The sequence below is a fragment of the Peromyscus californicus genome, unplaced genomic scaffold (genome assembly GCF_007827085.1).
Source record: "Peromyscus californicus insignis strain IS unplaced genomic scaffold, ASM782708v3 Scaffold_19__1_contigs__length_69161282, whole genome shotgun sequence".
Taxonomy (NCBI): domain Eukaryota; kingdom Metazoa; phylum Chordata; class Mammalia; order Rodentia; family Cricetidae; genus Peromyscus; species Peromyscus californicus.
In genome coordinates, this window is record NW_026294491.1 from 56,076,660 (window position 1) to 56,099,700 (window position 23,041).

At 38.3% G+C, this 23,041-nt stretch overlaps 1 protein-coding gene across 1 annotated transcript; it reads right to left on the bottom strand.

Annotated features, from left to right (window-relative positions):
- Window positions 1-38: 38 nt before the first annotated feature.
- On the bottom strand, window positions 39-23,039 carry Cenpq (centromere protein Q). Its single transcript, XM_052745377.1, has 9 exons — window positions 22,863-23,039; window positions 18,508-18,642; window positions 18,212-18,266; window positions 17,057-17,183; window positions 15,944-16,012; window positions 11,698-11,827; window positions 6,348-6,467; window positions 6,136-6,213; window positions 39-5,466 (listed from the first exon to the last, which is right to left on the bottom strand). The coding sequence occupies exons 2-9, from the start codon at window positions 18,604-18,606 to the stop codon at window positions 5,335-5,337; spliced, it is 810 nt and encodes a 269-aa protein (XP_052601337.1). The 5' UTR covers window positions 18,607-18,642; window positions 22,863-23,039; the 3' UTR covers window positions 39-5,334.
- Between the last annotated feature and the right edge of the window lie 2 nt (window positions 23,040-23,041).

Below are 23,041 nucleotides of genomic sequence, written 5' to 3' on the forward strand. Positions count from 1 at the left end.
TTTTTGGTAAACAGAGAATGAAATGATATCCAACGAAATAAAGTAAATCCTTTAATCGTAGGTTCTACTGCAGGTGTTTCACATTAAACAGAGCCTAATTGTTGAAGAAATGCCCAACAGAGTTGGGAAGGAATGGAGAGGCTCACATAAAGAATTTTGAATGACTGACATGACATGGAGGCTATAATTTACCTGTATAGTGTTTTCCCAAAACAGTTATACCAAGTTACTGTTGTATGGCAGTTTACGCAACTTATTTACCTGTTAGTTTAATTCAACAGTTTTCATTTTGAGTTCAAAATAAATAAACATTCCCCAAACTAATTGGTGAACGCACCTATTTTGGGTTTTAAGGTTGAGTATCTTTAAACATTGCTTGCCTTTAAAACTTTTCCCTTAGGAATTAATCCATTTTCTCTTGGCATTTAACTTATACCCATTTTGTGGTTCTCTCTATATAAAGACTTAGTTTCATATATGTTGAATTCTCTAGTCTGTAGGACTCTAGTCTGTACTCCTATGTGGCTTGGCTCTTAAATCTTTTTAAAAACCATCAGAGCTTCATGTAGTTATCTACAATGTAGTATCATTACAGCTTTATCTTTGCTTGCTAGGACACGGGCTATTGCTATACTGACACCTGCTGTCCATTCATACCTTATTTATTTAGCATTTATTTGGCCTTAAAGAATATTAGGCATGTATTTATCTGAAAACATTCACCAGAAGTATGTTAAAATAAAGCATTTCAAGAAAAACTATGGTTCTGATTGCCTGTTAGGTCTCAGACAGTAGCACAGATATAAGTTAAAGGCTATATAGTTCCAAAGCTAGGAGGGCAGCATGACCAGTTCATCCTTGGCAATGAGGTGCCTCTCACTCAGCAGTACTGTTAGACTAAAATTCTAGTTGACTTGAAATCATGTCTTGTAGTAGAATATTTGAAGGTGTGTTGCTTTTGTTTATGTTGCGTTTAACTCTGTGAAGCTGTGTTACTGTGCCTGGGTAAAACACCTGATGGTCTAATAAAGAACTGGGCAATAGCAAGGCAGGAGAAAGGTTAGGCAGGGCTGGCAGGCAGAGATAATATAGAGAGGTAGAAATCTGGGAAGAGAGCTTGTTGCTAGAGTTTTCCTGCCTGGCCCACAGTCAGGACAAATCTCTCTCACCCGCCAGTCCCAAGCCGCTCAAACCCGATCAAGTAAACACAGAGACTTATATTGGTTTCAAACTGTATGGCCGTGGCAGGCTTCTTGCTAACTGTTCTTACAGCTTAAATTAATCCATTTCCATTAATCTATACCTTGCCACGTGGCTTGTGGCTGACCGGTACTTTACATCTTCCTTATCCTGATGGTGGCTGGCAGTGTCTCTCTCTCCAGCTTCCTGTTCTCTCAATTTTCCTCTCTGTTAGTCCCGCCTATACTTCCTGCCTGGCCACTGCCAATCAGTGATTTATTCATTGACCAATCAGCAACACATTTGACATACAGACCATCCCACAGCACCTCCCCTTTTCTTTTCTTAAAAAGGAAGGTTTTAACCTTTACACATCTCCAAAGTCAGCTTGGTATATTTGGGAATTTGGGCGTAGCTTCTCTTACTACTTCCTGCTGGAGGGGGGCGCTGTGTCTTCTGGGGAAACAAAGAAAATTTTAGGATCATGGAGTAGTCCGTGAGGCTGTATCATCTGAGCCAGTTGTCTTGAAACGGTTCTGGATGTTGGATCATCTGGGCCATGGTGTCATCGGAGACCTTTCAGGGGGTCTTGGCTGGTCAAACCTGATGTATCTTACTCTGGAACAAATCCATAGCCTCTTGCTTTCTGTGGAAACAAAAGAGACTCTTTTCCAAAGCAACATATCCTTACATCCAAATTTTGAAGTCAAAGTATCTTTAAAATATACGTACTGGTTTAACTCAGCTTCCTTTACAATCAAACATCTCTCTGTAGTTAAGAATCCCAAAGACAACACAATCCAGACTCTCTGTGTAATAGTCATCTCTACGTGGCTTATTTTTTATATTAATTTTACTGTCTCTTTAAAGACTTTATTTTTTAAAACCATGTATTTGTTTCTATACTGTATATATCACCTTTTTTTGTCTCTTTTAAACATTTTAAACTATTACATCTGAATCTGTCTTATTGTGAATCTATTGCTTTAAGCTGCAGCAGTTGTGGCTGCTGGCTCCGCCCACTGCAGCTTCCCAGCATGGCGGTGGTTTACCACCAGCTCTGGGAGCTATCGTGGGTCTATGCTTTTATCCAAGCAGCGTGTAGCCCAGAAACCTCTTTTTTTGTTTTGTACTAGCAAAGGCTAAATCCACAATGTAGCTTAATGTGCCACTTGCAGAGGCCTCATTCCCGCCATACTGCAGGTCGAGCGCGCACGCCAGCAACCCGCCAGTAGCTCAAACCGGCAGCTGCCGCTCATTTGAGAGAGACAATTAGGAAGCTGTTTTTAGCTCTGTTTTAGAATCTTTTTTCTCAGGTTTTAGGTGGAAACTCTTGCCACCACATTGGACGCCATTTGTCAGATACTTTAGGCCTGTAGCCAATTTGAATGCACCAACAATGCTGAGAAACATTAGGTGACTGTCCAGGCTGCCAGCTGTCTCCGTCTACTCTCGCAAGATTCCCGAAAGTTGTTTGCATCCATGTACCATTTCTCAGGTACCATTATATTCCTTCTCAGGTCTTTGATGGGATTGAAGACTAGCAGTTATAGTTACAACTTAGTAGATAGAACATATTAAGTATTAGATTCAGGTTCTTTAGGATAGGACACCTTTTGGAAGGATCTTTGTAACATGCCATTTACCTATGCTCTATACTTCTCTGGACTTTAGTATGTGTTTCTTGCTTGATATTGTTTGCATTGGTTGTACTTCCATCTTATCTAGGTCATTATCCCTCGTTATTCCTGGACAATATTTGATAACCATTCCTTTGTATATAGTCTTGTATTAGGTTAGAACTTTCTTATTTAGACAAAAAGGGGGAGATGTAGTGGGTAGCCATTCCAGCTTTGATCTGGAAGTTCCAACCCCCATTGAGACTTCGGCAACTGTCACGCCTACAAGGCGGGGCCAAGGGAGGCGCCGGGGGGACCCGAGATCGGGATCGGCGGGCGCTCTCTCTGTTGCGGGACCCTGGACTGGAGAGGTGGACTGAGCAGAGCTCCAGAGAACACCGCTGGACTGTGATACACCTTCCCCAGACTCCGCGACCTACCTATTCCTTAATTTGTAAGTTACGCCATTAAATAAATCTCCTTTTAACTACATGGAGTGGCCTTAATAATTTCACCAATAAGAGCTCTAAGATCTAGGAGCCAGAGAAACATGAGGACTCCAGGTGCCAGCCACCCAGCTACATTGCAAGCTATGGCGTAAGAATAAGATTTACAGAAGTTAGAGAATGGGAAAAGGCCAGAGGTAAAAGGTAGACAGGATAATTTAAGATAAGGAAAGCTGGCTAGAAACTAAGCCAAGCTAAGGTCAGGCATTCACAATTAAGAACAAGCTTCTGTGTGTGTGATTTATTTGGGAGCTGGGTGACGGGCCCCTCAAAAAAGAGCAAAGACCAACCAATAATATTTTGAAAGTAACACACCTTAAAATATCCTACTAAAATCTCTCAAGCAGATATCCTGAGGAAAACAGCATGCTGGTGTAAACACTCTAGGTAAACAATGATAACTTAAGGTTCGATTAGTATAGAAGCTTGAAGCCATCCATTGCTGAGTGGAGGGTTTAAAGGCATTCTGTGGAATCTGGTCCTTTCCTGAAGTCTTCCTGACCATTACTTCCTAAGAAGAGCCTGCTTCTGATTCTTTGGAATCGAGTAGCTCCAGGACTCCTAAGACATGATTATTTCCCTCTATAATAGGCATCAATATCAACATACTTAACTGTAGGTGAATTCTGGGGAGCTCTGCTTGGGGGAAATTAGTATTTTGGCATTTCCTTAATAAATCAACAAAATATTCTTTATTAGAAATTTTTCTTACTAAAAATTCAATTGCAGTTATAAGTAGATTAAAAAAAATCCAAGCCAATATAGTACTGCTGCTTAGAGATGATTTCTGACCTGCGTATGGAATTATTTCTTTACGTACATAAACTCGTCATGAGGCAAGGTTTATGCAAAAACACTTTGATGGGATACAGCTTGACATAACTAATGTTGTCTTGGTCAAAACTGCCACCTGGCCTGGCCCATATCTTACTCTAGAGGACAGTTGTGGAGATGTGAGATGAACACCTGTGGTGGGCACGAACACACAGGCTGCCTCATGAGTGACATGCATTAACAGCTTCTCCGAAAGCCCAGGTCTGGCTTCCCACAGCAACCCTTCTTTCTCCTGCAGGGTGCTGGGTCTTCCTCTCAGCTGCAGGTCTCACACATGACAGTCTGTAACCCTGGATGGGTGGCCTCCTCCTTCACCTTCTGCTTCTACCTTCAGCAGTCAGTTCTCCTGACTGGCTTTTCCCGAAACTGTTTTCTGCCTGTTTGTTAACTTGTTTTCATTTTCAGGGGAATAGATATACTTAGGTTTCCTTTAAAAAATCTTCTTAGAGTATGCTTTGATGATAGTGGAAAATATCCAACATCTAAGCTTCACCAATCAACCAAAGGACCAAAATGTTATTACCTTCAAAATAAAAACATCTGGGAAAAAAAAAACCAGCAATAATTCTACAAAGACCAGGGATTTAAGGAGGCATTTGGGAGTTTTTCAAGTTCCACAGGAAGACAGACCAAAATGCAAGCTATTAGCTAGAGAGAGACACTCATGTTTCCCCTGATTAGGTGCTACACGTAAGTTTTTCATATCCACAAAGCTACTTTCAATAAGTAAGTTCCCTTCAGAATTCATAAACTGTTACAACACGGCCTTTTTAATTTCAAAAATCATTCATAGTATACGGTTTTAGCAAATAACTATAGATACAGCATATATGGATTTCCTAGATTTAGCAACTGCTATCAACTGTTTTTAGAACATTAGATACTAATGATAGGGCCACAAAGGCTAGTTTTAAAGTGGATAACAGGGGGTAATTGTTCTGCAAAAACATCAGCTTTATAGTCTTATTACAGTTAAGTTGTACACCTTTGGGCCAGATGTGCCGCTCACATATGTAATCCCAGCACTCAGCATGCTGAGGTAGGACTGCTGTGAGTTCAAGGCCAGTATGGGTGACACTGGGCCAGCCCAGGATACACACAAAGTGAGACCCTGTCTTAAAAAGGAAGGTTTTACAATTCATAAACAATAAGTTAATATGGAACAATGCTTAAAAACAAAAACCACAACCAACTCCTTAAGAACCATCAAGTTTCTGATAGGCTTCTTGAATGAACGCTGACACGTCCTTCACTGGGGATGAATTATGAAGGACATCCAAGTCCTTCAGAAGAGCATTCTGGTTTGGAATTACTGCCAAAATTTCTTCCTGTGGGTAAGACAGTACAATTAATGATAGCACTTTACGATGAAAAAATGTCATATGTCTGTTATTTGGAGATCTATATAATAATCTTAAGTATCCACCACCCACTTCACTAGTCATCAACTGATGGCCATTCATTTTCAAATAAGTCTTTTCTTCTCCCATCCCTGCTCTGCTGGAGCTCTACAGATAATGAGCATTTATATGACAACATCAATGAGCGCCTCGGCAGAAAGACAAACTACCAGCGTATAGATGAATGTCAAATACTCCAGTGCTAGTGCATAAAGGGCTGTACGTCACTGTTAAAAGTCCAAAGTTAGAGAGGTATGTACCGGTCGTTAGGACTATACAAACATGTAAAAATATATGAAGGAGTGTACTATAAAATTACTCATTTCTATCCGTACTTTACAGCAATGGCATATCTGTGCAATCGACTGTTATATCAATACTGATAAGAATAGTCTACATGAACTGACGGAAAAGGGGTTCAATTAAATGCCAAGTAAGAAAAGGAATTTGTCAAGAAATTTATAACAGGATTAGTTTAAAGACATGGGATATGGTTTTATATGAGTGAGTGTGGTGTGTGTGTGTGTGTGTGTGTGTGTGTGTGTGTGTGTGTGTGTGTGTAATACAGCCTGGCAATAGTATGGTAAAGGTACTTACTTGAAGTGTGGGTGCTTTAAGACTTTTCTGAGAAAGTTCTGGAAGAGACAGTACCTTATTACTATCCAGGTGAAATTCCTAAATAAAACAGAGAGCTAGGGATTATTTCAAAAGGCTGGTTTTGTTCACCTTATAGAACTCAAGTTACCTTGGTAACACTTGGGCATTAAAACTTACAGTTAAACACTAGCAATACGGTTCTGAAGCATTACCTGTTTCACCTTCTGCTCCTCTTCCTCTACCTCATTTGTCAGAGTCTGAATTTTGTTCTTTAGGCTCTGAATACTTTCAGTCATTGACTCTGTGGTCTCTACTATTTTATCTATTTCTTCCTGAAGCAAAAAGACAAGTTAATATTTTAAAGTAAATGTCTTATAAATGAAACACCTGGAGACTGTATACATATAATACCTTATATTTTAAGACACTCTGGACAAAAATGGTAATTTTACTTCTGCTTATCTTTCAAAAAACAGAGCCCCTAGAAAGCTGCTTGGCCACTATAACATGAATTACAAGGAAACTTACTTTTATAGGATAAGGAGGTAACTGCCCATCAACGCTTCTTCAAAACTTAACACAGAAGCTAACAAATACCAGAAGTGCTGGGGGATATCTTTCTGTATGCTGTTAATATATATGAATATATATTCTTCCCATTGGCTAATAAATAAGCTGCTTTGGCCTATGGCAAGGCAGCTTAGAGGCAGGTGGGAAATCCAAGGAAAGAGAAAGGCAGAGCCTAGGGAGACGCCAGCACCGGCAGGAGAAGCAAGATGTGAAAGTATAGGTAAGCCATGGCCACATGGCAACTTATAGATAAAAAGAAATAGGTTGAGTTATAAGAGCTAGCTAGCAAGAAGCCTGCCATAGGCCATCCAATTTGTAAATAATATAAGCCTCTGTGTGTTTACCTGGGTCCGAGCAGCTGCAGGACTGTGGGGCTGGGCAAGATCAGAGAAACCTTCCAGAGGTCCTGGAAAACCCTTGTATGAGTCTTGCAGAGCCCAAGGACTAATGACACCAAGCAACAGCATTTGTTAAGTAGCATATAATTTCAAGTGCCAGAAAAAATGAAAATATTTTTCATTTTAGTTAGGAACATTTGAATGCCTGTTTTAATATGCCAAGAGAATGAAATGCAGGCATTGGGATTAGATATTAATAAAAACACTATATGAGCATTTTCTAAATTAAAAAAATGTTAATTTATAGAGGACAATTATGCAGAATAAATGAAATTAGTTATAGAAATAACAAGAATATGCTGATTGTAGACCAAGTACAGTATAAACCAGTTTCTGGGTTATTAAAGCTGCACTATTTTAAAGTATATCCTAGACCTCATACCACTTCATCTGTAAATATTTCAATGCACAACTATAAAGGACTTAACACTATGTAAGATCTGTCTCACCACATTAGTTAAAATCCTATTAAATTCCATAATGTTGAATATGTTATTAACATTTATTTCCTTGTACACAGAAACTACTTTATACTTTGAGTAAGGCTCCATATTGGTTATGATTGGTTTATTTTTTTCTCTAAGTTTTTTTGTCCAATTCTTTATGTCACTGAAATTCCTAGGTAGAAGGAAATAAGCTGTTTGTTTTTACGAATGCTCCAGGGCTTGAATTCTGTGAACTGCATTCCATAGTGAAGTTAACCTGTTCCATAGCATCATGCTGCTATGAATTGACTGCTGGATTTACAAAGTGTGGATTAAGACAATTATAACACTATATCTATCAGTTTACGATGGCTATTCTAACAGATCAAAAGTGGCATGCAGTGATTTATTCTGTTACAGTTAGGAAGGGCAATAGCCCAAAATAAAGGTGATGGTTTGGCTATGACCCTCTAAATTATCTGGAGGCCTGGGGAGGGGGCATGAGGATTTGGCTTCCCAAGTCCCCTCTCTGCTTTGAAGAGGGTCTTTTTCATCTGTGTATGCTTCCTTGCCCTACTGTGTGTATATTTCTTTGACCCCAATAAGTCTTTCTCCAATGCTGATTTGCTGTGTTAAGAGATTTCTCCACAGCTACTTACTGAGCAAGATTTTCCCTTTCTTTCTTTTTCTTTCTTTCTTTCTTTCTTTCTTTCTTTCTTTCTTTCTTTCTTTCTTTCTTTCTTTCTTTCTTTCTTCTCTCTCTCTCTCTCTCTCTCTCTCTCTCTCTCTCTCATTTATTTATTCATTCATTAATTTTTTTTTTTTTTTCTAGCACATAATTTCTCTGTTTAGCCCTGGCTGTCCTGGAGCTCATTCTGTAGACCAGGCTGGTCTCAAACTCAGAGATCCTCCTGCTTCTGCCTCCTGATGTGCGCTACCACACCCAGCTATTTCCTGTCTTTTAATTTTTACTGGCAGAGAAAACAAACCCTACCAAGACCCCTAGATGGTAAAATTTTTGGGACCTTCACCTCAGAATTTATTCTGAGGATGAGAGAATTATTAAGATGCTACCCCCCTCAAATGTCACAATCCAAAGAGACATGCCATCACCAATGGAGAGCGTAAGTTTTATTGTGGTCACTTAGATCAATCTCCCCTGAGGCCCTCTGACAGTTTCTTCTCCCTCATTACCACCCATTTTGACAGCTCAAAGGAGCTAGAGTGGAAGGCACCCTATCCCCAAACCCCTAACAGTAGTTAGGGTGACCTCTAAAATGAAGAAATGAGGGATTAGGAGTTGGACAGATTTCCTGGTAGGTAGACAGATAGGGAGAGGGGCCTGGCTAGGTAACTAAGGTGGCAAACTCCCAAGATGGCTGGCTTCTTCCTTACTCTCCAAATCTGAGACAAAAGCCTGGCAGCTTAAAACAAAGGCCTTGTGACTCCCTCTACCCCCAGTTGGCTCCTTGTTGATAGACTGGCTATCCTGTCTTTCTTCAAACCGATCAACCACTAAATTAGGGGAGGAAGAGTCTTCAGAGAGTTAACAAACCCCCATCCAGGTGAAGAGACTGGATTTTCAGCTTCCTGAGAGCCCCCTGCTTTGTGGAGGGACTTTCTCTCTGTGTTCTGCTGTGTGCCTGTTTCCCCAATAAACATTCAATTTCTGAAAAAAAGATTCTATGGGCAAGCCGGGCATGGTGGCACATGCTTCCAACCACAACATGTAAAGACTGGGGCAGGAAGATCAGGAGTTTTGAGAATAGCCTTGGAACTATAAAACCTTGTCTCAAAAAACCCAAAATTACAGATTTCTTCCTTGTCTATTTAGGTTTTTGATAGCATTCCTTGTGACTGCACTAGGCCACCTCTTACCCGTGGCTTGATATGGCCTTCTCTTTGTTTCTGTATCTTTTCTTGCTTCTTGTAAAGACATTTGTCTTCGGATCTAAGAACCACCCATGAAATCCAGAAACATCTCATTTTGAAATTTTTTTATTCCATTAATTAATTAATTTTGAGACAGCTGAGTAACAGGCCAGCCAGGACTGCATAGTGAGACCCTGCCCTCCGCCTCCCCCAGTCCACATCACTCACTAAATGAAGAGTTACATACAATAGGAATGAAGATCTTTATGACACTAGGAACGGTAGCATATATCTATATATCTATATCTATCTATCTATCTATAATTAATTCTATCTATCTATCTATCTATCTATCTATCTATCTATCTATCTATAATTAATTCAAGCACTCAGGAGGCAGGGGCAGGAACATTTCAATTTGATGGTCAGCTCAGGGAAATTAGCAAGAATCTGTCACAAAATATAATAAAAAGCCTAGCTGTGTAACTCAACGCAGAGTGTTTCAGGCCCCGGATTCAGCCTCCAGCATCGCAGAAAAAAGGGGAATCACTGTAAGATTGAAAGTTTATCTCATCCCATTGCTTTTATTATCCTCTTGGGCATTCCTGTCATATTTATGCTGCACTGCAACACACTTTCACCCATCTTCTCCTACCCCTTGGATGTGGTACTTCCTGAGTGAACTCCAAGGAAATCACAGACTGTATCTGTGTTTCTCTCGTCACCATCAAGTTTTAACTGGACACTAGAAATACTTTCCCATAAGGCCACACTATCATTTATTGCTTGCTTATGAACACTCTTGTTTAATACAAATAGTGATGCTAATACTCACCATTATTATGGTCTAAAATATTTATAAAAACCCTATATTAGTGTCATGTCACTGTTTATTAAATGGTAGAGGTGGTACCAATACTAAAAGATGTTCAGAGAAGTAACTTCAGGATGGAAATCGTAGTACGAATGTATGAATTAAGTAGGGCCACTACTCCATAAATACATCTCATTAGTTTATAATATACGTGGACTGCACAATATCATTCCTTATACTCAGGGGAAGTGGGAATGAATTAGTTATGAGTTGGAGTTACTAGATGTTCTTCACAACATATTTCTTGCACTAACAATTACTACCCTGAGCTTCCTAAGGGCCTATTCAAACACTAACACAACCACATCTACAAATTACTTCAAAATGTCTGAGGAATATATGGTCCAATTTGTTTTATTTTTTATAGTCAGTTCTTTAACATTGGTTTTCTTACTTGTTCAAATATCAACTAATTAAAAGCTGAACATTGAGTACTATGCTCCGATTATCTGACAGGTTGGCATTTAACTTTAGGCAGTTTGTTTATGTCTCAGTTGGAAAAGCAACATTTTTCTCAGACTATGTGAGGATAAGAGATGGAACTATGGTGTGTTTGGAGAGAAAAATCTCAATATACACGAGCTATAGTAACAACTGAGACAATGACTATAACCTTCCATAACAGTATGGAACTAAGGTTTTGAATTCCATAGTATTCAATGACAAGACTTGGTAATTAAAAATATAGGCCGGGCGGTGGTGGCGCACGCCTTTAATCCCAGCACTCGGGAGGCAGAGCCAGGCGGATCTCTGTGAGTTCGAGGCCAGCCTGGTCTCCAAAGCGAGTTCCAGGAAAGGCGCAAAGCTACACAGAGAAACCCTGTCTCGAAAAACCAAAAAAAAAAAAAAAAAAAAAAATATTGAGACTTCAGCTAAAATAGAGTAACTCAAAGAATGGGGCTGCCCATGACTAGGAATATTTGGCCAACATAAAACAAACTAAATAGTATTTTTTGTAGACTTTTTGGTCTTGTGGTCGTCTGCTTATTTGTTTTGATTTCCATTATTGTGTTTTTGTTTTTTTTTCCCCTTTTTGGGTATGTGTGTGTCTGTGGGTTTTGTTTGTTTTAAGAGAGAGACAGAGAAAGAACATAAAGTTGGATACGTAGGTAGGTGGGGAGGATCTGGGAGAAACTGTAGGAAGCAAAAGACATGATCAATATATACGAAAGGATTTAAAAAAAATATTTACAGGAGTGGGGCTGTTACTTGATCACAGATAAATAAATCATAAACACTTCAATTATAGAGGCCCAAAGTTCAAGTGAAAGCTTTGCTTTCATTACAACAAACAAACAAGAACCAACAAAAAGCCTCAATCCAAAATTTGCATTTATTACTAGACTAATACTGCGATGACTTAATTGATCCCAGTCCCCTTCTGCCAGCTTTCTAATTACTGAGGCCTTTTTGGATGTCATACCTGCAGTAAAGCCAGGTCCTCTTCATGAGCTTTTTCCCGTGCCCTTTCCATTTTCAGCAGATTTGACACATCGGTTAAATAGTTCAGCTTTCTAGGAGGGACTTTCAGTGTTCTACACTGTTGCAGTAATCTTAAAAATAGAATTACACATGCTTATTTTGGGGAACATTACTATTTTCTTTTTAGTTTTGAAACAGTTTCATTTTTCCCCCTACTCTCACACTTGTAAGGGCTACAACATTCTCTTTCTTTTTCACAATAGCTAACTGCATTCTTCCCCAAAACAGCTCTGCCTGACAAATCATCACCTAACTTTTCAATACATTAACAATTATCGCAAATCACAGAATGCTAAGGCTACTTTACTACAACATTTTTCAGTTCACACATTTAGAAATATATTTTAAAATCAGAATTTCCTACTACTGTTTAAATATGCTTTCTATACTACTATAGCATGTGAGCCTGCCAGTTTAGTTTGGATTGTTGAACAAGAGAAAGAACTCTAGTTTTAAATCTGATGCCAAACCTCACTTCTAACTTTTAAAGAATGTAACCAATACAGGTTAATCTAAATGTTTTTAAAGATGACTGAGTTTTATAGTTTAAGGCAGATAAGATGATGATCACTACATGCTTTGTTGTCAAACACTATGACATGAATTCTATTCTATCTAATTAAAGTCTTTACTGATCTGTGTGACTCCTACTTCCCCAGCAGACAGTAAAATAATGTTCTCAGACTTGATTCTTCAGTTTCATGAGAAAGAAATCAAGGAGAATAAACTCATTGTAGTTGCTTCTGCCACAGTAACAGTGTGGGTTTTCTAAAAATTCTACTGTAAGTTGAACACCCTCCCAAAGCTAAAACCCAAAATGTTCCAAAATCTGAACCATTTTTAGTTCCAAACTGATGCCACTAGTGGAAAATTCACCATCATAAAACACTGACTCATGCAAAAAAGTATAAAAAATATTATTATAAGGGCTGTTAAAATGGCTCAGCAGGTAAAGGCCCTTAGCAAGTATGCCTGAAGACCCAAGTTCAGTTCCTGGAACACAAGGAAGACCACGTAGAAAGACAGAACCAAGGACTCAAAGTTGTGTTTGACCTCCGATAGCAGGCCACAGCATATGCTCTCTCTTGCACATGCACACACAATCAAAATAAAGTTTTAAGGAAATACTGCAAAAATTAATTAAAGCAAAATGACAGGATAAATAAATGAATTTGTGTTTGGATTTGGGCCCTATCCTTAAGACTCCTTGCTGTTTATATGTAAATATCTCCAAATCTAAAAGTAACCCCAAACCTGAAACACTGCTGGTGGAAAGTATTTCAGAGAACGGATACCTGCACTTAAGATTTGAAAGCAGCTACATAGGAGTGGAACCCACATTTATCTTTTAGAGACATGCTCAATATTTTAGTCTTCTTAAAGAAAAATGTTGGTGGCATAAACCCTGCAGTTAATCAGTCTCACCAAACTGTTAAGACAGTCTTCAGTTTGCCATGAAGTCATCACCAGATTACAATAAACACAGCCTTTTTATAAGATCTAAGCAGCATTCATTTTAGTTTTGAGTTAACATAAAGACTATGATTTTCCTATGTTTATTAAATCAATTATGTGTAAGGTTCAATTTACTGTTCCAAATGTTCGAAGTCATGGTTAGATTTTGAAGAATCTCAAAAACTTATTAAACTTTATAAAAGTACACCCTGAAGATAGTACATCAACACCACAATCACTTTTTCTCACTGGCTTCTAAGGGCAGTTTGCTTTAGAAGCTATAAGCTGATGGTTTTGTCTGACTAGAAGCACTTTCCGCTCATGGGGGTAGGCAATTGTGACTTAGTTTATATCAATTATGCTATAAAATCAGTCCAAACACAGGAACATTTTCTCAGCGAGGTCAGTCAGAGACCATCTCCAGATTTTTTGAACTGGCACTAAGGAGTAAGAGATCCCCCCACCCCTTTTTTCTTTACAAGGCTGAAGAGATAGATATATATAGGTTTGATATATTGTGAACATCTGAAAACTTTGTAAATGAGTTCCTGCCATAAGTATCAGTTTGGGAGGTATTAGGTTAAAGAAAGTCAAACACACTGATTTTATCCATTGTATATGGTAATGTACCCAAACATAATCCATCACTGATCACTTTCAGTCATGAAGTATCTTTTGGAATATTAGAGAAATGCTGTTAAATTTATTCAAAATTCCAAGTTAAGATTTGGTGCTATACTCTGATGTATCAGAAGAAGTAAGATTAACTTGTGTATGACTATTTTGCTAACTACATGTAAGGAGGTGTATATATGTGTAGGAACCAGAGGTTAAACCCAGGTGTTGTTGCTCAGGTACCATCTACTTCATCTACTTTGTTTTTCTGAGGCATAATATCTCATTGGCTTGGGGCTTGCTGATTAGGCTAGGCTGGCAGGCCCGGGAGCACCAAAGAACTTCCTGTTTCTGTCTCCTCAGTACTGGGATCACAAACTTGAAATTTCTATGTGACTTTTGGGAACTGAACTCAGGTCTTCATGCATGTACAGCTAGCAATTTACCATTTGATTTATCTCTACTCATCACTCAAGTTATGAGTTTTAAACCTACATTCTGCATATAAGAAAACAGGCATTTATTTGTCTATATATGTGTAAATGATGAAATTAGAAAATAGATCATGAGAAGTGAAGAAGACATGGCAGGGAGTATAATGACATAAACATGATAAGAACAACAAAAGGGGTGGTGGGAAGCGGGGAAGGGAACCAGCTAGATAGTTAAAGAGGTTACAGAGGAAAGCAATGAGTGAAAATTAAAGTATAATAACACAAGTATAGGAAAATGTCATTGCTTTGGTAAACCTGAAAATTAATAACTAAAAAGTTATAAAGGTAAAATAGGGAGGAAATAGGCAAGCCTTGAATTAGTTCTACGTGAAGAGAACACCTATCTGCTGAACTTATCTTTTTGCTAACAAAGGATGATCACTATGTACCCTATTATCTTTCCTACATTGTATCTGACTATTTGTCCTATATTGCAACAGACTAGCTGTAATTGCATTAGCCTATGGTTTTCTCTTCTGGAGATACTCATGGCCCTTCACTATTAGACTATCACTCTAGTAACTGGTCTGCGAGCTGAAGTCCAGAAGTTCTTTAATCTGCCGACTTCGCTCAACAAACTCCCCCACCTGTCCCACCCCAAGTCTTGCCATTCTTTCTATAGCTTAAGAATCATTCTTGAAGAAAAAGGAAAGAGAATTATGCTCAGAGGACCCATCACATGAAAAGAACCAGACCACAAACATTTCTTTCAAACCTGAAGCTGAAATGTAAAACCTTTATGTACGACAAGAAAAAGTTCTGTACTAAGAGTAAAGTGTTTACCCAAAACTACCAGTGTCGCTGTGGCTTTAAAGAACATTTAAAAAGCAAACTCCATTAGTGATGTACCACAAGATTAAGAGCAATTTCTGGGAAAATTATACTTGTTGCTCGTATAATTGAGCAATACAGTATGAGGTTGCTAGGATTAGTTTTTGTCAACTTGACACAAGTCTTTTTATAAGAGGGAACTTCAATTGAGAAAATACTGCTGCCAGGTTGGCCTGGGGTGCATTTTCTTGATTGACAATTGATATAGGAGGGTCCAGCTCACTGTGGGTAGCACCACCCCTGGGCTGGTGGTTTTGGGTGCTGTAAGAAAGCAGACTGAGCAAGCCATCAGCAAGCAATGTCCCTCCATGACTTCTGCTCTAGTTTCTGCCTCCAGGTTTCTGTCATGGCTTCTCTCAGTGATCAAAATAAACCCTTTCCTTTCCAACCTGCTTTTAGTCCTGGTGTCTTATCAAAGCAAAAGAAAAGCTAATTAAGACAGAGGTGAAGGAAACTAATAGGATATGACAATAAACAACAGCAATGGAAAACAAGACAAAATTAAGAGTTGTGAACTATTATTCTAAGTTATTAAAATTAAAGTATAAAGGAGTTCCAGTCATCATGTATTTTCAAATACTGACACAAAACACAGAACATTGAAACATGACAATAAAAGTTACATTATGACCATATTCTTTTGTATATATTCTCTGAAACTTAGGAAGTATGTATTTTCAAACTTCATTTCATTTAGAAAGTATAGTCCACTGACTGAAGTCATTTAAGAACACAGGAACAAGTCACAGTTTAAAAATAATTATAATTTAATCATGTCCAATTGTGTATTACCTTTTCTTCAAGTAGTTGAGATGATACTGAATTTGTTCTTTTCCTTTAATGTTTTTGGTTAAAATTTCTCTGAGGGGAAAAAAAGAGACTGACTAAGTGTTACTGTGAAACATAATACAATCTGTCTTTCAAAAATGTTTCAAGTGTTCAACCTCACTAGCTAGGCAGAACCACTCACCTTCTCTTTTATACTAGATACATATTTTAATAATATAACTTACCTTTAACTGAAATTCATGATACTAAGATTTTTAGTATTATATATCTATGTTTGTATTATTACTGGTGTATATTAATACAAAGTAGTGGGTTTTATTTTGACATCTTCATACACACAGACACACACATGTGTGCAGTGATTTGATAGCATTTTTCTTCTATTACACACAAAACACTTTAAGCAGAACAGTGACATTTTCTTTGAATCATATTGTATTATAATTTATACACCCAACTTTTCTGATGCAGTTAAATTCTACTGTGGAGGACTTTTCTTTTAGTTTCTTTGTATTTCATGTAACATAGTATTTTCATAGAAAGTGTTATTTTTGTGAATACAACTTACAAAGAATCAATATTGACAGAGCAATTTAAAAATTTTATAGACTGCAAATCAATCCATACAGACTTGATTCTTACTTGACTGGTAGGTTCCAAGTTTCTACAATTAAGAAAACCTTTTTTTGTTAAAGGCTAATGCTGTCACGGTTTAAATTTGATATGCCTGCCATTGGCATATGTGATGAATGTTCTTTAGTTGTAGAAACTTTAGTTAAGTAGAGACTGGCTGGAGGATGTGCAGGACATTGGGGTGTGTTTTTAAGTGACACCTGGTTCCTGGTCCCTGTCTTGTGCTCTGCTTCCTCCAAGTCATGCTTCCACTTCCAGGATGTTCTGCCTCCCAAGTGCTCAGAATCAATGGATCCAAGGACTATGGACACGTCTTCTGAAACTCTGGGCCTAGACAATCTTTCTGCTGTTTAAGATACTTATGTTAAGCATCCTGTCACCGCCATGGAAAAATTAACTAAAATATGTAGTAATATTCAGAAAAATGTGAACAGTAAATACCAAAGTAGGAGGAAAGAGTTGCAAAGGAAATTTGAAACTCACAGAATTACTGATTCCATCATACTTTGCAAATATTCTTCAGTATTTTTTGGAAGAGGCTGCCAGGTTTTTCTCTTGTTGGACGCTACTTTTATCCGCTTTAGGTTAATAGACTTTGCTTGTCCTGTTGCTGGTAATACAAGAGAGTCTAATCAATATAGAAGTTTGCAGTTTTACTTAAAAATGATTTTAATCTAAAGAACATTAATGGCATTATGAGACTAAAACAACCTACTCTTTAATTCACATCTTATTGCGACTGTAACACCTCAGTTACTGAAAGTGAATTTGCCCATTGTGATGATAGCTGATATATTATCAAGAGACACTAAAATACAAATACTTTTAAATAAAGAAAGTTATCACTACTAAATTTTGCTTCTGAAAAATGACTTGAATTTTAAAAATTTCAATAAAAATACTGGAAAACTATTTCTATCAAACATTAGAAGCGACAGAACAAGCTACAGAGAGATACTGACTGACATCCCTTTATATCAGAGATGAGTAATTCAGAGTGGGGAACAAAGATTTACTTTCTAGTTCATATCAGTGTGGCAGATAAGCCTCACTGTGTTTGCTAGTGTTTGCTAGAAAAATTAAATAATGCACTGTTCTACTCACAAGGCATAAGCCACAAGATACAGTACTGGTTTCACAAAGATCAGGTAAGGAAAAAGGGGATATTATTATGCAAATTAGAGGAGTGCAGAAATTACAAAAGAAAAAAAACATGATAGCCCAGGAAATATAAAATCAGAACACATCTACATTGAGAGTTAAGGAATCTTCTTATAAAGAAACGATGTTTAAGAAAACGTGAGTACTTCAGACTCATTGACTCTGAAAAGCTTAAGCTAGAGATTATAAATGATCTGTATAGTACTGGCAGAGCTGAAAGGACAGATGTCTTGAAGAAGTAGGACTGTCTATTTCTCAGAGATGAGTAATTCAGAGTGGGGGACAATGATTTGTTTTCTAGTTTCTATCAATGTGGCAGATACACCTCTATATATTCACAAGAAGAATTAAATACTGTGAATGTGGCGGCTTATGACCACCTTTTCCTATCGATGAACTCATAACCAAGACGCTGAAAAATTTTTCATGAAAATCGGTAGGAGACACTTTAAACAAGACATACAAGAAGAGCAATACCTTTAGAGGACAGATGCCCTGCATGACTTTTGTTTCTTTTCGCTGTGTTTCCAACCTAGAGATACACAAACAATTAAATATCAGATAAAAAGATGGTTCTTCAACCCATTTCCATGTATACTAACGAGTAGCACTGTTACTGCTGTTTCTACAGATAAAGTATGTATTATGAACAAAAAACGCACTAAAGCATGGTGATATGAATTACAATTCGTAGTAAAACTGACTTTTAGTCTTTTTAAGGGAATAGCTTTTTCTAATCAAAGTGATCTAAATGGTATTTGACATTTTATTACCTCATTCTCTGGAAAATCCACTTCTTCAACAGCTCTTTGTTTTGAATTTCTCTTTAACTGTTGAGATTTCCTCTTAGAAGCATTTGCTTTACCAGGCATTTTGATCTAAACAATACAATTGCAATGACACATAGTCTGCAGAGGTAAAAAAAAAACAAAAACAGAAAAATGATAAAGATTTGTACCATGCTTTGTTGAAAACATTACATGCACTTTTTCTAAACTATGTCTTCAGAATTTGGGAAAAACATCTTAGGTTGTTAAAACATTTAAACTTGTTAAAAAAAAAATCACTTTGGTGCTGTAGATCCAGCTCAGGAGGTTGAACACCGATCTAAAATGTTTCCCAAGCACTGTATAAATCTAGCTTGGTGTGCATGTCTATAAATTAAGCACTCAGGAGTAGCATCAGGAAGACTGTAAGTTTACAGTTATCTTCACTTACAGAGTTGAGTTTGAGGCAGGTCTTTAACAAGATAAATGAAACCCTGTCTCAAAAACAAGTGAACAAAGACCTTTGGTTCTCATTAGTAAAATGGTATCAATTTAATTTCATTCCTTAAAATGGCTACAATTTTCATGGTTTCAGAAAAAATTTTTAAAGATGCTTTTGAATTTATATATTCCCATATGCAAAATATCTCCATTTTTAAATTCAAGAAAACAACAACAACGACAGACACGGGCAAAGTCAGTTCAGAGAACTGTACTGGATTTTAAGTAATAGGTTCACCACAACTCAGTTTACGGCAAAGGTGAGGGCCTGTACGCGAATTCCACACTAGGAACAGCAATGTGAAAATCTGCCACTCATAAGGCGGTAAGCTTTATGCCACTCATAAGGCGGTTAGCTGGACCTCCTTCAGGACTGTGTGAATTGTAATAAGGGTACAGAAAGAACTGACTACTCAGTTCGTTCATGAATTACAAACCAGACAAGGGAATGGCGACGGAGGTTATCAATGACAACACTTAGAGTAACTTATTTTCTCTAGCAGACCTTTAAAATCAAACTTATTTCTGCTAAAAAGAAAAGAGGCATGGGCTATGTATTCCTGCATTTTATACTGAGTGGATAGGTTATAAGTTAGGCACAGTATAAAAAAGTATATATATATATATATATATATATATATATATATATATACACACACATACATATATATGTGATTTTTTTCATCTTTATTTTTTTTTACTCCCGAGACAGGGTGACAGGGTTTCTCTGTGTAGCCCTGGCTGTCCTGGAACTCACTCTGTAGACCAGGCTGGCTTTGAACTCAGAGACTTGCCTGTCTCTGCCTCCCAAGTGCTAGGATTAAAGGTGTGTGCCGCTGCCTCCCAGCCATACATGTGTTTTAATTCTTAGCATATATCTACTAAGTTTGTTACCACTCTCTTTCTGAACTCTAAGTATGTCTGTGAACCACAAGCGTGCTTGGTTGTCATGAAGAGTGGAGGAGAACACCGAGGCCTCTGGACTAGAGTTAGAGATGGCTGTAAGCCAGCATGCGTGTGCTGAGAGTTGAGCCTGGGCCCTTTGAAGAGCAGCCAGTGCTGAGTCCCTGAATATTTTTTTTTTTGTAAACTAAAGTCTCCTCTCACCTGCTTAAATGAAGACAGAAAGAATACATGGAAAAAAAAAATAGTTGAAAGATCACACACCACACTTAGGAATCATATATCAAATTGGGCACAAAAATTAGAACCCCTACGCCCCCAAAACACTTTATCTGTTATTGAGTAGTGTGGTACATTAGTCTATGCCCAGACTTATTCCCTTGTTTCAGTTCTAAAATACCGAATTCCCTCAGCTCAACTTCTACTAAAACACCAACCCACATTGAGTAAGCTTTCCTTGTGGACCTTGTCTAGAACTGACATTAAAACAGTTCATGGGCACTAAATAAGAGCATCTACAGGAGAGGGAACGTGGGGACTGAGATCTTTAGATTAAAATGCTATGAATTCCTTCTCACTATTGTTAAAGGGAGGTAGGGTCAATGCCACTCCATGTTCTATCATAGCAGAACCTGCAGCTGTCTGAGCAATACAATATGGTGGATGTGATTCTGTTGAGGTGTACTGCCTAAGCAGGAAGAGATTGGTAGCTTCAGTTTTCTTGTGCTCGGAAACACCTGCTCTTGGAACCCAGTCACCAAGCGATGGGAAGAGGAATTGAAACCTGTGGCAAAAGCCTTATCTGCGATTGCAGAAACACCTTAATGCCAGGTGCATGTGCCTGAGCCAATATATCTTTAATTATATAAAAATATACAAGCCAGGCCTACTAATTGGTACAAGAGCTACAATACTAAACTTTGGAACAAAATACATGATTAAATATTCACTTACTATGTTTAACACCTACACTCTTTACCTTGCCATTTACAGTCGCTAAGAATCTAACCCTACTCATCTGCTAATCCTTCTTTCCTGTTACTATTACATTGAATTTCCCTCTGTGGCTAGATCTGCTTTCTTAACACACTGACTATTTCTGTCTCTCACGCACATATTGTACATATGCTCCACCTGAATTGTTTTCTAGTCTATCTCTGCTCACTCAGATTATGAGCCATAATCTTTCCAACTCCTTTCTAATCACGCCTCTTCATGTCTCTACACATATCTATGGGCTCTTATAATTCCCATCATCCAACACAGGTGGGTTCTGTCAATCGTTTTCTCCAGATATATACTCAATAATATTTAACTCAAGGCTACTCTAGATGTGATTTACAAACTGTGTTGTACAATTATATTAAATGCAGAAATTGAGAATAAAGTTTCTATAGAAATTTAACAGAACTTCATGTATGTCAAATTCACTCACAAAGTAATTGGCCATGTCTTTTGAATTGCATTTTTTTAATAGCTAATACTTAAAAATAGATTAGCTTTTCAGATCAGTTTCAGATTCCAATAATTGTCAAGAAAGTATAAGGTATTTTCATATGCTACCTAACGATTCCTTCTCATTGTCACCTCACCAATCATTAACAACATCCCACATCAACATGGTACAACAGCTACCAGCGAATGTACCTACACTGACACACTCTATTACCCCCATTCATAGTTTACCCTAGGGTCCATTGCTGGTGTTGAATACACTGTCTATGAAGTTGACTACTAATTTATTTTAAATTGTAGTCAACAAAATCATCAGTATTGACTGACTAGAAATACAAAAGCAAGACCAAACAAAATTGGTCTTTGCCAATGGTGTTATATCATGGTCTCAAGCTGAGGTAACAGACTGGAGTGGAAAAGCTTGTCAGCCTCAGCCTCATTAACACTGGGATGTTTTTGTTGTGAAAGGCTGGCTTGTGCACTCTAAGATGGTTAGCAGCATTCTCATCTCTCTTCAGACACTAGAATGGCCCCACTCCCAAGCAGTGACCACCAAAATTGTGTCTGATCACTGTCAAATATCCCTCTAGTCAAAAACGCCCCACGGTGGACAGCCAATGGCATGACGGGTAAGAACAAATTATAAACGGGAGACAAATAGTCCAGGTTCTAAATCCCAATTAACTAAAAACGTCCTAGCCCCAAATCCAGTAAATTAACTAAAGTTTCCCACTGATAAAACAGTGCCAATATCAGGTACCTGTAATGCTGAAAGGGCAGCACAAAGTACACCAAACTCCTAGATAAGTCCATGAGACAGACACTGTAAGAATCTAAACAAGGGTCATGATTTCTGTCCCCGTTGGGACAATTTCAGTGTGTGTGTGTGTGTGTGTGTGTGTGTGTGTGTGTGTGTGTGTATTCCTCACTGTTCCCAGATCCATAGGGAATCATAGCTTAACAGTGGGTTGGCAGACACAGATATGAAAACAATTACTATGTATGAAATATACTAAATGCAATCAAATTGACCTGTAAGCAGGCGTGGGAATATTCTAGGAGGAAGAGAAATGAAGCACTTAAGTGAAACCAGCTAAGTCTGACGGCATGACAGCTCAGAGGAGAATGCTGTGCTTGATGAACCACTCGGTTCAGACTTGAAATGCTTATGGGAGGAGTGGAAAACGGCAGCCAGGCACCCTACTTTTTTGTTGGTGTCCTTTGCCGGTTTGCTGAAACTACTTTAAAGCTCCTTATCTCAATTCAGACCTTTATCTGCGAGCCACAAACGAGAACGAACTTTGGCGAGACAGCCGGGCGCTCCCGGACGGGGTCCGGAGCTTCAGAAACGAGGACCGGGAGGGTCTTGGGAAATAGGGACGGAGGCGAGTGTTTTCACTCCTCTCCGGAGAATCTCAAGCCGCTGCCCTAGGTGGCAGAGATCTATTTGGATATTAGACATTGCCCTTAAAAAAACACAAAAAACAAACGACGGAGTTTACCACAAGCGCGTGAGGTTCAAAATTCATCCCTTTCTGGATCCGTCAGCCGCTTCACCTCTTTCTCCACTCATCGCCGTTTATTCCCGGCCTCAGAAAGCGCGGCTCAGTCTTTTCGCGCCCAAACAACCGGAAAAGGAACAAAAATACCCCGCAAACCAAAACAAACACCACGACCCGGG

Excerpts from the sequence above, each read along its gene's own strand:
- Cenpq (XM_052745377.1), bottom strand. The coding sequence starts at position 18,606 with ATGCCTGGTAAAGCAAATGCTTCTAAGAGGAAATCTCAACAGTTAAAG. Across the intron at positions 11,828-15,943 it reads CTCAACTACTTGAAGAAAAG|ATTACTGCAACAGTGTAGAA; the intron begins GTAATACACAAT and ends TCTATTTTTAAG. Across the intron at positions 5,467-6,135 it reads TTAAAGCACCCACACTTCAA|GAAGAAATTTTGGCAGTAAT; the intron begins GTAAGTACCTTT and ends TCTTACCCACAG.